The sequence below is a fragment of the Ictidomys tridecemlineatus genome, chromosome 1, assembly GCF_052094955.1.
Source record: "Ictidomys tridecemlineatus isolate mIctTri1 chromosome 1, mIctTri1.hap1, whole genome shotgun sequence".
Classification (NCBI taxonomy): Eukaryota; Metazoa; Chordata; class Mammalia; order Rodentia; family Sciuridae; genus Ictidomys; species Ictidomys tridecemlineatus.
Genome location: NC_135477.1, coordinates 93,249,228 through 93,268,044, shown reverse-complemented (window position 1 = coordinate 93,268,044; position 18,817 = coordinate 93,249,228). Strand labels below are relative to the sequence as shown.

Sequence of the window (18,817 nt, the reverse complement as noted above, 5' to 3'; positions counted from 1 at the left end):
TTCATGTTATTTACAGTTAGAAGCTAGGGTAGTGCTTCTTAATCTTAGTTCTGCTGCACTGACTTTTCCTTTCCCTTTCTGTTAATTGGTGAACAACATTGAGCTGGGCTTTTGAATGCTATTGCATTACAGAAGAGTTAAGACTTGGGGACAATTAAAGTTGAACTGCTTAAAAATGTCAAACTACAGTGGGTTGATATAATCAACTTCAAGGCTTTTAGTGCAATTGCTATCTTCAAGTGGAATGGGAGGCATGAAGTTCATTTAAATGCAAGGTGGAGGGAAGACATAGGAAGTGAAACTTGGGATGTAAGGTCATTCTGATATAGTAACTATTTAATCTTTAAGAGAAACAATGTAAATAATGTGCAAATCAAAGAAGCTCTGGTTCAGTAAAAAGTAGCTCACCCTATTACAGTCTCTTTCACTGAAGCTTTAGTTTGCATAGACCCGTATATTGGTCCTGCATGTTTCTGTTGAGCTCAGCTAAATCCTCAGCCTCAGAGCTGTAGTAAGATTGGAGGCTGCAGTACAATGCAGCTCTTTCCTCATTCCCAGCTTCAGATGAGAGACATCCTGCATTAAGAAAGCTCAGAGACTTATGCAATAAGAAGACAGTTCTAGGAGCGGTAGCTTCTTTCCTGTCCTTGTATGCTGAATAATTAAAATAAGAATTACAGAATTTAATTGTTTAAACATAAGATGACATTAATTTTAGATAAACTCAGTTTGGAGACCAGAAGCATTATAAGTTTGCTAAGAGACATAAATACCAAGTTACATCTTCAAGGTCAAAAGTATAGTCTCAGAAAATTGTACTCGCTATTAAAAAGTATGACTTCATGAAGGTCAAATGACAGTGTAAATCTAACTAGAAGTATTTTCCTGTGCTTATTATGAGTACCAAAATAGAATTTCAAATTTGTATATGTATAGTTGTTTTAGACCCATATCTTTCAGTTTTGTTTTCTTTCTATAATTTTGTTTTTCAGAATTGAACCATAAAAAAATTATATAATTATAAATTTTACTCTGCAAGCTGCTGACTCAGCTAATTCATACACACACACACACACACACACACACACACACACACACACACACACACAGACTCACACACACCCCAAAGCAATTTCTCAAAGACTATAAGATTCCTGTACATTGTTGATGAGATTACTGATGAAAAATAATATTCTTTTAGCTTCTAGTCACAGAATTCAATCAGCTAAAATGATAATACATAATCATTAATATTGGCAGGTTTAAATCCAATGTAAAATAAACTTTATATTTGCATAACTGTGAACTCAAATTATTAGTAGATACCTAAGTTATATTATAAACTCCATACAAACCATTTAGTCTACATTGTATCCAGTGTGTGAAAATATTCTATTTAAAAATATACTAATATTTTAAAAATGGCATCTATGACACAAATTAAAATTCCATTAGCAGGGAAAACTTCTGCTGGTCTTCTCATTCCCATCTACTCCTTGAAATTTACTGCAAAGGGGTTTCTGACCCAAAGCATCAGAATTATCCAGATGATTTGCATACACTGTTCAGGTTTTCTCCAAAAGCCTTGATAGTCCACTTCATTTTAATTGTAAATTCATATTCTTAGAAAGTGTAGGCTTGCCTTGGAGGTTTGCTCAGAGCTTTCAAGTGATAGAACTGCAAAGCCTATATTTGCTTGTGGAAATTAGTTCTGAAATGTTGCTTGGGTCAGGATTATAAGGTTATATCCATATGTCAGGATTCATTTTGAATTCGTTTCAAATACCTGTTCTTATTACTTTTCCCCAATAATTTTTTCCCTTTACTACAGTATTCAAATTGAAGTTTTAAATTCTCTAGTTCTTCAGAGAAGCGATTTCCAAGTCATCTGCCATAATTTCATTCGTCTTTATACCACAAAAGTAAACAAAAGAGTAAAGCACAGTAGGAAAATCTATAAGCAAATAACCTTCATTACTTTCTTGAAGTACTAGATTATTTTCTCATATTTAATTAATCAAACATGGAATTAAGAAAACTGAAGAATTTTCAATCCAATAATTTAATTACTCATCGGAATCTCAAATTCCTGAATTGTGCTGATAAGCAGTATGATCTTCTCTGAGGGGAAGAAAAATGTTCAAAAAATGTAAAAACATCTTTTGCTTTTTTTCATTAAATTTTATTTTTTTTACTCTAACTTCCTTGGGCCTTCCTAAATAATAATGTGGGAATAGTGCACATCCATGACTGACTTGGTACAAATTTGCAGCATTTTAATAATACATTCTTGAATCTCATGCATAAGAGTTACCTAATTACTTCTCTCAAGCCTGTCTCACAGTAGGATATTCTACAGAGATGGAGGCACACAAATGTTTAATCTGGTTTTAGAAAGAAAAAGAAAAAGATATCAGATAGTCAGAAAAGAAAATGACAAGAACAGAACACTGGGCAGTGTTTCTAATGAAAAACACTTTTCTGAAATGAAAAAACAAAATCTTCTAGTTTCAATGGAGGAAGGTTTACTTTAGATAAAATTTTATGTGTTAATTCTCTTTGGTTTTTTATTGAATTCATTTGGTTACACAAGAAAACAAACTTCACTTATCCACAGAGTCTACTAATAAAAATGTGCTAATACCTTATTAGCTTGAGGAGTGGGGGTACATCTCAGTGGTAGAGCACTTACCTACCATGCAGAAGGCCCTGGGTATCATCCCCAGCACCAAAAAAAAAAAAAAAAAAAACTATTAGTTTGTGTATCATATATGTCCTCCATGTCAAAGGCCCAAGGGTCATGATGTTCTCAAATTCTTCTACAGGAAGAGGGATTCCTGTTAATACTGTCTCTATAACATTCTCAAATGGATTATATTCCTCATATCATGATAGGTCCAGTCAATCTTTAATTCATTTGAAACTTAAGATCATTAGGAAGAATTTTACATAAAGTACAATATCAGAAGAACAGTATTTTAAGTGTTTGGATCAGGTCCAACAATTCTTTGGATAGAATTTTGATTGCTAGTAGAATTTCAGAGATGATGAATATATTTTCTAAAATACAACTTTTAAGAAAATATTTACAGACAGCAAAGATATTTTATGACCTTTGCCACAGGCTAAATAATTATAATTATACTGAGCACATACATCTGCTTGACCTTACCAAGGTCATAATGTCCATGTTTCCCACATCTAGTATTCAAGCACAGGTCTTTGATGATAAGTTCAAGAGTCTATGTCTACTGCTACTTTCTAGCTTAAACTCCAGAAAATTTACTTAACCTCTAAAGTCTAAGTTACCTCACCAATACAATGACCTAATCATTGTTTATTCAATACAGTTTTGTGAGAATTAAATGAGATAATATATGCAAAATTGCTTGGCACAGGTCTAGCACAGAGAAAGCTCCCAGCAGAGGATAGCTATTATCATTATGTTTATTTCTTTCACATTGTCATGGAAAACAGACTTCCAAAATAGAAAAAGGATTATGAATATTCATGAAAAACATTTTTATGTCTTTCAAAATACATTTGTTGGCAGAACCATATCATCACTTTGGTTCTGATAAACACTACATGAGTTGCCTTCTTTCTCTAATTTCACAATTTAAATTTCCCCAACTTGATGCAATCACTTTCCTTGTAGAAACTGAAGCTTTCCAAATGTGTGTAATATTTTTCCTTAATGTAATTAATATGTGAACACAGAGAAACTAGATTTTTATAGAAGGAAATCTCAGAACTAAAAACTGTTTCCATATATTATTATCACTTTTCTCAAAACAATTTTTTTTAAAGTATTGTCAGAAGTTCACCTGTATGGGTAGAAAAAACTCATGTTTATCAAGAAGCAGGTAGAAGTGGACATACTTCCTCTGTGTGTCCCAGACCCACCCCTGCCCGCTTCGCTTCACACCTGTTACTCTTTGCTAACAGGCCTCCCACCTTCACCATTCTGCTGGTCATCTTTGTCACACTCTGGCTGTATAGCAGTGCTTGGCATGCAGTAGGTGCTTAATATATGCTCATTGACTGAACATATGAATGAGCGAATGTTATGAGACACTCCCAAATCACAGCTGTCATAATAAGGATTTCTTAAATGTGTTGACATACCTTAGCAGCACCTGATACATCCTGTAGGCTTAATGAATATCAACTAGATAATTGCAATTATTCTCTATTGTTGTCAGAAACTAAATGTAGTTCATAGGATTTAAGAATTTTACAGGACTTCAGAACATCTATGTCAGTCTCCCATTGAATAAATGAGGAAATCAAGACCCAGGAATTTGACACTGCTTGTCGTAGGTTACATGGCAGAGGAAGTGCAGTATCCCTTAGGTAATTCCCTCAGTTTCTTCAAATTTGGGCTGATTTCTCACTTTTTTAATGAAGCTGCCCTGACGAGTACAATGTTTCCTCTTGGATTCCCCAGTCTCTTTCATTCTGTTTTCCCTTTTTCTCTGTAGCATTGGCTAAATACTTATTTTTATCTAAGTGATATCTGTCAAAGATATGTGGTAGTTCCACTAGGGCAGGGATCCTACTGAAATATCCAGTCCCTGAAACCAGTACCTGCTACATACTATATGATCCATATTTTTGTTGAATATATCCCATTATTTTATCATAATCAAGTTCTAGTTCAATTGTTCAAAATCTGAGGGTAACCCTTCCAATTTGTGAAATGAGAGCAGTTAATGAGCAAAAGGATTATGAGTTTGAGTACCAATTTTGTTTGATCGTATATGTAACTCCCACACTGATGGTAGTCCTCTGCAGTCCATGACAGTCCACCAAGGCAGAATGCCTTCCTAGTGTGTGTATGTAGGTTTGAAGAGTATTGGATTTATATTTGGTTACTGCAATGCTATCTTGTTCCTTATGTAATATCTGCAGAAATGGAATCTGGTGGTGCAGAATGCCTCAACAATATGAAATGAGTTTAATAATGTATGTTCATGAACTACCTTCTGCCAAAGTTTAATGGGAAAACTGGAAAAGTATTATACGTTTAATTTTCTCTCTGCCTCCTAAAACTCACTTGAAATCTCTGAGTCAGTTACTTAATTTTAAATGAATTCACTTTTGCCTTTTTAAAGTATCATATGTTATTTTCGGCCATAAAGGCAAAATCCACAAATATCAAGAAAAATATGGACACAAATATTTTCTAAATCACATTTAGATAAATATGTACACTGTTAACAATTTTATCTAAAAACTAGCAACCATCAAATATCACAGAATTTCATTATGGGATTATAAAAATTAGCAACATCATCCATATTAGATGACTAATTCTGAAAATTTTAAAAGTTTACATTAGGTGAGAAATGATAAGAACCTAACATTAAGCACAGGCTTGCCATTTGATCAAACTAAGAACATCACTATATTAATATAGTAAATGAGCCCAAAAGAAAAAAAAGAAAAATGTTTCCATAAATATACACATGCATATAGAAAAATGCCCATGTAAAATGCACATATCTATGTACTCATAACAACTCATTTATTTAAAAAAAATAGAGTAAGCATCTACTATGAACAGATTTTAGAATTTAATGATAGGCCAAATTCATGGTCTCTGGCTTCATCAAGCTTATAGTCTAGTGAGAGAGAAAGACATTACTATGATTATAGAACTATTGGCTATGAAATACAGACAATGGTCCAACATTGCTGTGAATACAGACCTACTGACTATAACAAATATGAGTTTTCATACCAACTGTGCTACTGTCCATGTATATTTGCTAGCCCATATCTAGTTGCCTTTGCATTTGTGAATACTTTTGGAAAGATCTACTTACAGAGGCATCTGTTCAACATTGGCTTCTTTTGTGCAAAAACACTGGGCTGTGCTTTGTAGAAGGACAAACCTCTTTATCAAGGCTTACTGACAACACTGTCTGGACAACAGATGTGAGGAGAAATAATAAAGTAAGGGTTAAATAAAGGTGGAAATAAAGAGAAAAGAGTACTTACAAACAAAAAGATCTTACTGTTTAGAACCCTGTACCTATGCTCATGAAATTTTTCATATTTAGAATATCTCACAATATTTTTAATATAGAATGTTGAATTCTAGGTTATTCTGCAAACTATACAATTTTATATTTCCAGGCATAAAAACCTACATTTAATTGTCTTTTCAAGTAGCATCAAACTCATGCTCCATAGCTATTGCTTTCTCTATTCTATCATGGATGAGGAAATTGTCAAACTATGCAAGAATCCAATTACCATTTGGAAACACCTCAAAAAAAAAAAAAAAAAACAGAAAAAAAATCAAAACAACAAAACACTCAACAGTGAAGCCTTTCCCTTTGGTTGCAGCTCTACAGATCTAATGTTTGCTTAGCTAAAGCACCCACCAATAGCTTTGTGACTTTATGTTAAAATAGTTTCAATATGCTATTTTTTATTTTACCTGACATCAGAAAAAAAATGATTTCTATATTGGTTCAGCTTTTTATTTTATAAGTAAATTAGGAAATTACCATCTTATTAGAGTCATGCAACATACAAGAATCTATCAAAATCCTTGGAAAGTAAAATATTTAATCAAGAAATTATCAAAATAATAGTATCTAAGGAAAAATGAAATCTTTGTTATAGGAACATTTTTATTTCAGAATGACAACTCTGAAACATAAGAAATCTAATAGTTCTACAAAATTACATTGAAATTACATTGCACATTTTTGTATTGCCACTATACAATAGCACACACTTATGTGACCTCCAGAATGGTTGTCATGTAGTCAGTACAATGGTGGCCATTTGGCCCCTGGCTTAATTAAACATGTACATTACTTGTCTTTGTTTAGTCAGTGACTAATCACTTTATGTATAAGCTCTGAGTAGTGTGCCATTATGCCCTTGAGTATTGTGTTGTGAAGTGTGTTGAACAGAGTTAAAAAGAATTCACCCTACCTTTCCCAAATATGGTCCACTCAAAAGGGACACAGATGTTATAGATAAAAAGAACACACATTCAGAAAGGCCATGATCCATTATGTAAAAAACGGAAATCTTAGGACAGGAAGCATTCTACTGCTGTCCAGCATGCAGATTAGGTGAAGAGGAAGGCAAAGACACAGAGTCTTTTTCTGAACAGCAATTGAAAGATTAAATTAAACACACTGTTGAAAACATGTCCTTGAAGTGAGGCAATTTTTGCTTCTAGAGATTCTGTTTGTAATGGCGCTTGCTTTGTCTCCTTGATTATTTTTTCCTGGAAAGCAGTGGAAACTATATTTCTCTATTCACCTTTGAGTTATTGAATGACAGAGAATTAACAAGTGAAAGATGTGTGAGGATATATATGTCCTTGTAGATTATAATATATTATGTAAACCTCTTTTTTCTTGTTATGTGACTATATTTGTCAGGATGGTTTTATGATTATGACTAGTAATGTCGCTAACAAAAATAATGAATGCTTTCACAAATCTGTTTTCCTTTTTGTTTTTGCTTGTTTTCAGCATAGATAAATTTTAAAGTTTTCTTCCCCGATATTAAATGCATTATAAGCAATGACTTTTTACTCTCTTTTTAACAGTGTTATAAATTACGCCCATGCAAACAGAATACTAGTCAGTTTTTCGATTTTGGGGTTTTTGTGGGGGGAGAAGTACTGGGATTGAACTCAGGGGCACTCAACCACTGAGCCACATTGCCAACCTATTTTGTAGTGTTTTTTAGTCTCCCTGAGTTGCTTAGCGCCTCATCATTTCTGAGGCTGGCCTTGATCCTCTTATCTCAGCCCCTCACACCGCCAGGTTTGCAGGCGTGCACCACCTTGCCCAGCAAAGGAAGTTTTTTAAACAGAGTGCCCACAACATGGTCAAATCAAAATGTGCTCAAAAACCAAGCTCTTTAAACTCTAGCTTCCTCTTTTATAACAGATTATTTGCCCCAATTATTAAAACTAAATAAATAAATAAATAAAAACATCAATAGTAGATACAAAAGCGGTTTAAAGGAAAAAGTGATTTTGAGAGAGAGCACCCAAGAGCACTGGGGTGAACTCCACTAGGGAAGAGTCAGGGAAGGATTCACTAGGCAGGGAAGATCAGTTGAGTCCTGAATATTAAACCAGAAATGCTCACATCAAAAATCGAAGGCAGAGCATTTCAGGTAGAAAGAGTAAAAACTATGAATTCTCTGGAATGGTGTTTAAAGCTGGAATGAAGCCTGGCAGTGAGAGGTGTGGTTTAAGATGAAATTGGAAGAGTAGGCAGAAGCAGACCGTTTCATTTTATATGTGGTACAGAGTGCAAAGTTCAGATAAATGCATTTGTAAATAGTGAGAAGGTTTGAGGAAAGGAGTGACATAATATGATTTTAAATTATAAAAGACCATGAAAATAGTGGATTACAGTGTACAAAGATGAGTATTGATGTAGTTCACATGAGAAATCATGGTGGCATGAACCAGGACGGTAGCAATGGAAATGATGCAATTGTTTTATAAAATGGAGGTGATGATGTGGTACTTACTAACAGATTGGATGTAGAAGGAACCAGTCATTTCTTAAATACAGCATCTAGATTTTTGGATTGAGCAAATGGCTGGACAATGGAAGCATAAACTAAATTAAAGGAAGACTGGAAGAAGTATAGGTTTTTGCAAGGAAGGAATGTACTTAAAGATTTGACCTCCAATAACCAACCACCAAAAGCTAGAAGGTTATTTTTTTTTCTTTTTTTCTTTCTTTTTTTTTTTACTAAGGAAAAAGTACAATGCTAGAACATTTTGAAATTATCAGCACATAAGAGACATTTATAGGCTAGCTGATACAGTTTTCCACTGATGCTGTATCACCTATAAAAACTTACAATTTTATAAATTATAAGAAAATACAAAGACCCACTATTCCTTTACCTCTGTTCTGTTTGGCACAGAATCAGTGGGGATTGTGTCTGCTGGCCCTGTGGGATGGTGCATGTGCTCAGCAATGGATGCAGTCCTCTTCACCCTACTGTTCTGGTGCCCGTAGGGCCCCTTCATTTCCCCAACCCTTGCCTGGACTGAGCGCTTGTGTTTGAGTTGTCTCTTGTTTTGTTAGCACTCTACTTAATTAACAGCTGACCCCTTATGGCTTGTAGATTTATGATGGCTTACTAAATAAAAAATCAAAAGTTTCCTTTTTATTCTCTTTTGACTCAAAGATTGACTCAGTGCTGGTATTGCCTTGATGTCTTTCACATTAAGCCTTATCAGTACAATAAACAGCTGTGCCCTCTTTGAATTCCTATTTGACCTCACACTTCACCAAAGAGTAAGTGGAAGCAAATGGGGTTGAGCTCCATCCCTTTACCACAAATTTTCAATAATTAGTGAGTATGTGAATAACTACAGCTGAATGAAAAAGAATGACTCATGCTTAGATTTTAGTTTCTTTATAATTTTTGATAGACTCTATTCAGAATCCAGGAAAGTATATTTATCTGAAGGATGTTATTCAACATGTTAGTGAAATATTCAAATGTTATTTTCTTTTGTGTCTCTTAATATTCCCACGATAACCTGATTTAGTATTTTCCCTTCAATCTAAAGTAATAAGAATTAAATACTAATTCTTATGAATCTTTGAGAACATGAATGCATTTAAATTCTAAAAATTATTAGCCAGAGAACACAATTCTAAGTTGACAAATATACTAAAATCATCTCATGAAAAAATAGTAATACAATTATACTGACATTTAGAGTCACTTACTCTGGGTGATGCACCATGGAAAGTGTGTTGCCTGGGACATCTCATCTAGCCCTCACCACAGGTTAAGATGATTGGCCCCAGGCACATGGTGATTAGGAAGTAAAGCTGATATTCACGTGTGGGCACTTTAGCTCTTGAGCTCCAAACCCACACAGAAAACAGATTGTCTCCATCTAAACTGCCCCCCACATACACACACTTTGGGTACATTTTGAGTGAATCAATGGGTAAAAATGACCTACATTTGCTCCCATTAAATTTATGTAAGTACATTTCAGAAGAAACAAATCACTATGAAAAGAAAGTTTGCTCTCGGTTCTTACTAGAAACTTGTTCCACACACTACCATGGTGATTTTTAATAGGAGGAAGAACAGCAAGGTAGGGTGGTGGCTGTAAATACACACATTCTACCCAAAGAAAGATTGTCTGGAAGCACCTTCCCCCAGGAAATTGAGGGGGACAGGGATAGGAATTGGATTACAGAAACAGAGACAGACATAACCATAGAGAAGAGAAAGAGAAATAGATTTTTTTTAAAAAAAAAATGGCTTCTAATATGTTTGTTCTAAAATGCATTGTGCCAGTCCTTTTAAAAACCACTGCAGTAGGAGTGTCTTCAAGAGCTGATATGATATGAATTTCTAGGAACAAATACTTTCTAGAAACTGTCCTCGGGAGGACACAGTAGAGAAGAAAATGTAAAAGATAGAAACTGCTTTGTTTACTGGACCCACGTTGGATATTCAGTAGGTATTTGTTAGTAAGGATGAACATTGTTGGGTACCCATTGCTGGCCAGATATTCTGATATGTTCTTAGTGTGAATTACCTCATTAGACCCACAGGAGAATCCTGGAAAGAAGATGTCTTAATTAAATTTTTCTGATGAGGAAGTTGAGGCACAGAAAGGGTTAAGTCCATATGTTTAACTAATTCTCTCTAACTGTTACGGAGTGGAAAAACAATTCAAAGCCCACAAAAAACTCTGGCAGCAAAACATAGCTAAACTGCTCCTGAACACTTTACTTCTTCCTGGTATAAAAAGATGTAGTAAAGGGAATTAAGAAGAGACAGGACATTTTTCAAGATATTAACAGAATTTTAGGCGGTTGTGTCAGAACTACAATTTTTATACTGTGCTCAATTGAACCCTTAGAGCTCACTGGGGCCTCCTGATTCCCATTTCGAGTAAAGAGGCTCACCTTTATCTGCTTTATATGGCAAAGCTTTGCCTAAGATGCCCTTTGAAGGAAAAAAAAGATTCCACTGTCCCTCAAAATTTTTTCTTTAAATATTGCCATAAATAAACCTTGGGGCTCCAAATAGTGAAGGTATGTGTCTTTACTTTGTATCATTGGCTATGACATTAACATAATAAATGTTTATGATCAGCATCACACAAAACAATTCTATATTTTGGTGGTGGGCAGTTTCCCATGGCAGAATCAATTTAGCCAGAAGGCAACGGAGGAAGATGAATTTAAGCCATACCTAAGAGAATGCTCTGTAGCACATCACATCAGATATCGAAGGTCTCAACAGGAAGAATACATGCCATTTGAGGAGATTGTAAAAATACAATTCCAGGCAATTTGTTTTAACTGAAGATTGGCAAGAGAGAGTAGGGTACAACGAGGTGACAGTGGTAAGAGAGATTAGAGGGGGTATACAGAGGTGTTTCTCAAGAAAGAGGGGTAAAATGGCTGGAAGGAGTCTCATCACGGAGCCCGGAGCCTGTGAGATCAAACAGTAGTGTCACAGATGGTGAAAAACAGCAGCAATAACTTTCCATCTTAGAGCAATCTTAATTTATTCTGTTTCAGCATTGGGTTTTTTCTTTATGACTCAAAGCTTCACCATAGTCTATATCCTGTGCAACATCATTTAAAGGAATAGGGAAAGTGAGATAAAACTTTGGTGCTTTAAAGGCATGTTTAAAGATACCATTTTGATTAACTGAACAATAAGCCTTCTGCAAAAATACAATCCTTTAATTACAACAATATACTACAGTCATGGCTTCCAGCTGCCTGTGCCTCTCCCTGGAGATAATCTAAAAAGGGCTTTTTGTTTATTGATTCAAATTTCTTCAATTTTTAAAATTCATTTTCACACCATTTTATTTAGTCTGTGCATACATAATACACTCACGCGGTACAAAATTATCAAAACATGAAAGTATGCACAGTAAAAAATCTCCCATACATTCCTCTATCCAGACTTCCACTTCACCTTCCCATAGGTTACCAACACTGATAGTTACTGGTAAATCCTTTCACGTATAATTTATGGGGGAACCACATATAATCTTTTGGATTTACAAAAGGGTAAGAAGCAGACATGTACTTGTGTGTCTGCAAGCCAAAATTTGAATTCCAGATGAAAGCAAAGGTGGGACAGGGATAAATTCAAGATTTCAATCTCTTATCAAGTAGATGAGGGCATAGGACAAGAATGAGGTCAGATCATTTCTCTACTGCCCTCTTCTAGAGAAGAGGCTCAAAATTCTTTGCATTCAAGAATTAGCTGGGAAGGAAGCTAATGCTTTGTCTCTCACATGTGAAAAGTAACCAGTGCTCTGAAAGGACAGCAAAGGGAGAAGGGACAGGGCACATGTAAAGGTTTCCAATGTAAGCCAGTACAGATGAGCACTTCTGACTCCAGATGAGCCGTCTCAGGAACAATTCAATTCATTCCTGTCTGACGAAAACAAAAATAATTATGAAGAGTTAAAGGAGTAAGGCACTCTTTTATTTTTTTCCTAAATTATGTATTCTATGTAAATATAATATGTAAATTGCAATGAGATATAAAATGTCTAAATTATGTAATCTACTTAAATATTAAAAGGCTTAACTATTTTTATGAACTGTATTCATTTTAGAGCTAAAATGTGGTCGAAAGCAAGCTCAGGAATCCATGTCAGCCACCATAACTCAGTACACACTCTATGCAGCACTAGTACACTTTATTCACAGACTGCATGCCAGGCACTGTTGTCATGCTGTAAAAACAATGTAAACTGGATAGAGAGATGGCTTTCAATAGATTCAGGTAAGCCTAGTGATAAGGATTCCAGTTGATCCTGCTTACTCATCCCCTAGCCAGCTTTGGCTACTCTAAGGAAAGTAACAGCTTCCAAAGTGTTAGTCTTACACATCCAAACTTAACGAAACAATAACAAATGTCACAAAAATAAGGAAGTATTTTTTAAAACCTTGTGCAAGTTTTTTCAAATGACTCATCACAGAGCTTACAATTTAGTTAATGGATATGAGTTTGTAATGTTAAGAGAGAAATTAGCTTAGACTGGGAGTAAGAAAAAGTTTGAGAAAAAGACAGTGGTGATGATCATACCACATGGTTAAAGTAATTAATGGCACCAAATTGCATACCAACTATGGTTAAAGTGGTGTATATTTACAGATGTGTGTACACATACATACACACACAAAAAAAATATTTTTTAAAAAAGTTAAGTGATGTGGTCTTTTTTTTGGAGGGCGAGATATATTTTAATGCCTGTATTTAGCATTTTATTTAGCCTGTTTGAATAAGTTCCCAGGTATTTTCTTTTTTAACTAGCCTAAGAAATCTAATCTGGAGTCTACTTTATTTATACCCCAGTGGTCAAAGTAACCAACATCAAGACTCATTATCTTGCACAATCCATAATTCATTACAAAAAGGCAAACTTTGATCCACACTACCTCCTCCTTTTCTGTCACCTGAATTCCTTTGTGTAGCAACTGACAAAAACAATTCCACTTTTAATAGAACTGAGAACTACAGGTAATGGTTTCATAGCATTTTGTTAAAATTGTTTTCTGCAAATACTTTTAAAAGGCTTAATTTAAAATACAGAGCAAGTACAAAGATCAGTTAAGTTTGGCCATACCATTGCTTTCATTATTTGGTAAAACTAAATGATATCCTCCGGATTTCACAGCAGAATTTGTAAAATAAATAAAGAGGCCCCAGTTCAGTGAGTCCACATCAGTGTTCTCACCATGCCCTGCTGTTTTCCCTGGAGACAACTCTGGGCTTTGAAGGGCATCAAATCTTTCAAGTCCCTGTCATTGACCCTCACTAATAAAAGCAAGGAATTTTTTACTTAAAAGTTATATTTAAAAATTCAATACCCACTGGACATCTTTAATTTCCCCAATTAGCCTTATATATTGAATAAGCAGCCTTGCTCAAAGGCACAATCACCAGGGTCTTCAGCCCTATGCTTAAGTGTGTTTTAGCACTGAAAGACAAAGGAAAATGAACACAGTTTATTTATTCTTTCCTTAAAAAAAAAAAAAAAGAAAGAAAGAAAGAAAAAAGAAATACTCATGCTACCAATCAAGGTTTATTTTTATATTTTACATTTTAATTGCTGCCAACTGCCCTGTAGACCAAACAGTTTTGATTTAAGCATGAATTTCAAACTGATCCAGATTTTTAAACCCAAGGATCAGATCCAAGACCCTCCCTAGGCAACACTGTGCAGTTGGTTATCAACATTCTTGGACCCTTATTTTGCTGACTTTGTAGTTTCCCTCTCTCATTCCCAACTCAGTTTGTTTCCTGGCTGATCCCTCTGATCACAACCTGTGACACGGAACCTGATAACACTAGTAAGCCTGAAGTTTTCAGGAGGTGGACTTGTCAAAGCTGAGCTGTGGTAGGACCCTCAGTAGAACCCAGAGAGTCCCTGACTCAGCGGCCAGTGCTCATTTTCCACAGCCTGTTCCAAAACAAGCCACCTCCAGCCAGGCTCCATGCTGTGTAATGGTAGCCTGATCTTCTGAAAACAAGCACATGAACAACATTACTCTCAAGGTCATGTAGGGGATTTAGGTTAATGAACCTCAAGGGCTCTAAATCTCACCAAATGTGTTACACACCATTCTTAGGATTCTTTGAATTTCAGCTAGGAACTTCTGGCATGTATTACCTCAACTCCTTCCCTAAAGAAATAAGAATGCTAGGATTGTATACATTCTGGTAACCTTGCTAGAAAAATGATTTTGTGTCAAGTCAGGAGATTTTGGTGTCTGATCAATACTCACTAGTATACCACGTTAAGTAATCCTTCACTCACAGTGCTAGAGTAGAAGAAAATCATCTGGGGTAAATACTCCTAAAACCCTATCAAAAAATTCACAAGTTAACCACAGAGGGAAAAGCATTAAAAGTCTCAGCCCCTTTGTACAGGAGTTTTGAGCTTTACTCTAGCTCTTTAATTTGTGAAACATTCAGACTTTGTATTCATTGTGGAATAGCTTATGATTACACTAACCCACACAAATTTCCAAGTCTCCTTTATAACACAGGTGGCATTTTATGTATTTATTTTCACTCCATATGGTTTAAAAGTTTATACTTAAGTGAAACTATGGAAGGCTAATATATGCAAAATTATGCTTAGTGATGAGCAGTATCATATCAGAGACATAGTAACTAAAAGCTGTGAAATAGCAACAGTTAGCAGTTAGTACACACTTGCTTTTTGTGAGCCATTGTTCTAAGTGCTTTATGAGAATTAGGCCCACTACATATGGTAGGTCTTACCAAATATAACTCACTTATGAGGAAATTAGAGCTGAAACTTGCATGACTTGCCAAAGACTAAAGAGGTAGCAAATCGAGGAATTGAGGTTAACCTTACCTAAGGTCTATATTACATGAAAGCCCTTGTTCCTCACATCCTAGCATGGGAAGGCCTAGTTTTCCAGTGTTCCCCAAGACACTGGGTAGGAAACCTATAGCCCTCAGGCATTACTGAGCAAACCAAGTCAATAGCACCTTTTTCTCTTCCCAGATAGAAGACTAGAGATGTTTAGATAGAAATGGTATGCAGTCATTGGGGAGATTGTGTGTGGCGGGGAATTCCAGGAAAGATAGAGTGAAAAGAGATTTATCTTTATCTTTTAAGGTTCTCTTGCCCTAAATAAGGAGTTATAGAATTGAATACAAAGGACATGCCTAATCATCTGGATTTATGATTTATTTTGACTAAATACTAAATAAAGTCATTATTTTCTTGTTTCATTATTTATTGAAAGTAAGAGCATTGATGGCTTATAAAACTTTCTAGTTTTTGACAATTGGGAAACACTTGAAAATTAAATGATATTCTCATTTTAAATCCTGAGTGCCATATGATAAAAATAGCAAAGCAACATCTGTTTTGCAGACATTTTATCTTAAATTCAGTATCCTATGTACACTATGCCACTAAATAACTGAGGTGTTAAAATCTGTCTCAAGGTGAATGGTTACTCTTCCTTGTGATTTGTACATCTTAAATGACTCATGGGGAAAGATTATTCAATACCTATCAATATTCAATATCTCATGTTGCAAGGGCTTTAAAGCTGCATTGCCGTTCTGAAAGCTATGGACAAAAGGTTTGTTCAGGAGTGGTTGCATTGCTTTATCATTTTTAAATCTTGCACATCCTCAAGAGACCTTGTCAAGGTGAAAAGAACATTGTGCTAACGAGGGGAAACCCCAGTGAAAGCCAAGATCTGAGAATAACAGCTGGCTCTCTTTAAAAAATAATAACAATAACATACAACAAAGAAAAAACAAATAGCGGCCCCTACTGACTTGGCGGACTTGGAATATTGTGGTGCTCTTTGGAAAATGGTAGAGAGAGACCTTGGAGGAGGGAGAAGGAAGACAAAGGGCAAGGAAAGAAAAGGAAGAAGTGATTAGAAAACTATTAAACAAGGCATAGTAGAAAGGAAAAAGAAGGAATACAATGACATTTAAAGAGAGTAAAGCAGCAAATAATTTTTTTTTTGGTTAATCAGAAAAACAAGTATAACTTTGGGTACACTTTTAACACTCAAATTTTGAAGAATATATTTCAAAATCAGTAGTTTGATAACAGCATTCATTAAAAGTACCTTTGTGAGTCTATTTTGGGTAGAAATGAAATATAAACATATTGTCTGAAATGCTTCAGAATAGCATATCACAGATGCATGTTTAAAGAGAAGCCATAAGTGTGAGGATATTTTGAATTCTTTGGCCAGAGCCAAACAATAAAAGTAAATCAGAATGCTTTTAGTTTTTTCTATAAATATAATATGGACTTAACTGTAGTAGAATGTTCAGGTGAGATTACCTGACCTTGGAATTTTGGGGTTTATATTAATGAAATTATCTTGGAACTCTGACACTTCTCTTGAACTTGTTTCTATATTTCCAAAATTTAAATAAAGGAAAATGGAACCAGAAATATAAATAGAATTTATAATGAAATAAATCCTCAAACTTTGGATGACTATGGAGTCTTAAATCCGATATTTAAAAAAAATTATACTGTACATCTTCCTCTTTTTTAGTGATTTAAAAGACATGACTACCTTATAGATACCTTCTAAATTTTACAGGCAACATTTTGATCTGGTTCAAAAAAGATTACATTCATTTGCTGGTAAATGGGTAGCACTGGAGAACATTATGCTGAGTGAAATAAACCAGACTCAAAAATTCAGGGGTCAAATATTTTGCTTCCTATGTGTAGTGTAACCTGGAGAAAAACAAAAGAGGGTGGAGCATCTTGTGAAAATGGAAGGAAGAAAGGTGGAATAGAGGAGATGAAAGGGGAGAAAGGAGAAATGGGAAAGGGGAGGAACTGCAGAATGAAATTGACTTAATTATGTTATGTGCATGTATAAATATATAAAAATGAAGTCCACTTTTATGTATAAATATTTGTACCAATTTTAAAAAACAATAAATAAAAGAAAAACAGAAGAGTAGAAGAAGAGGACCAAGGAGAGAGAGAAGAGGATGGAAATGGGAAGTAATAGGGACTGAAATGGAGTAAATTTTGTTATATGCATTTATAAGTCAGAATGAACTGTACTTTCATGCATAAATATAATGCACTAATAAAAATTAAAAGATTATATATAGAGATAATCATCAAAGCTATTTTTGTCAGATATCCTATAATGTAGCACATTTCATTATACAAAACAAGTGAGAAAAAACATTTAATGGTTACTTTCTTTCTTTCTTTTTTCCTTCTTTTCTTTTTGTTTTTTAACCATAGCAGAAAATGGCCCCCGTCTACTCGTGGAAGCAGAACAAGCCAAGGTGTTCTCACACAGAGGTGGCAACGTTACACTGCCATGTAAATTTTATCGAGACCCTACAGCATTTGGCTCAGGAATCCACAAAATCCGAATTAAGTGGACCAAGCTAACTTCAGATTACCTCAAGGAAGTGGATGTTTTTGTTTCTATGGGATACCACAAGAAAACCTATGGAGGCTACCAGGGTAGAGTGTTTCTGAAAGGTGACAGTGACAATGATGCTTCTCTGGTGATCACCCATCTCACCCTGGAGGATTACGGGAGATACAAGTGCGAGGTGATTGAAGGGTTAGAAGACGATACTGCTGTGGTAGCCCTAGATTTACAAGGTAGGTGTCTACAAAGCATGTTGAACTTAGAAATAAATAGTAATTCATCACTACCGTGTTTTCATTAGGAGCAATGTGTAGTGGTTACCATAGTAATAGTGTGAGAAACCAAAACTCCGTGCCCAGCATATTTTTTCTATTCTTCTGTATTTTGCAATCTGCCTACAATTTCAGCCTTCATATTTGAAATGCACACACAGTGCTTATGCACAAAATTGAAGCTATTTGCATCTAGGAGAAACACAGTGGAACTGAATTAATAATTTTTGGAAATTGCCTTATGCTATTCAAAATTTAAATCCCATTATATGGTTATTGAGAAACTCGAATTGGATTCTTTTTTATTATGCTTCTAAAATTATCTCAGTTTCAAAATAATGGCAATTTTTATAAAGGACATCCACACTAAAATACATGTACTTATATTCTGTACAGTGACTGAAAAAAACTTAATTTAACATAAGAGTAACCTCTAATTTATTTAAATATTCTTGTAAAGAAATAATTTTTTTAATAGCCCAGGGTCTCTTAGACATTGAATACCAACTGATTAAGCCATTTTGGAGAGGAATTCCATTTCCTGAACATGTAATACATTCAGTAGATTCAAAGGCTAACATATGTGCTAAGCTC

At 34.8% G+C, this 18,817-nt stretch overlaps 1 protein-coding gene across 4 annotated transcripts in view; it reads left to right on the top strand.

Moving 5' to 3' along the window:
• Hapln1 (hyaluronan and proteoglycan link protein 1) overlaps positions 1 to 18,817 on the top strand; it is a 65,059-nt gene that overhangs the window by 35,558 nt on the left and 10,684 nt on the right. For 3 of the 4 annotated variants that reach the window (XM_005315665.4, XM_040272806.2, XM_078044694.1), the window contains one exon: positions 17,813 to 18,184. In XM_005315665.4, coding sequence (XP_005315722.1) covers positions 17,813 to 18,184 — 372 coding nt within the window. The remainder of the gene's footprint in view (positions 1 to 17,812; positions 18,185 to 18,817) is intronic. The other variant, XM_040272807.2, reaches the window with a different exon arrangement.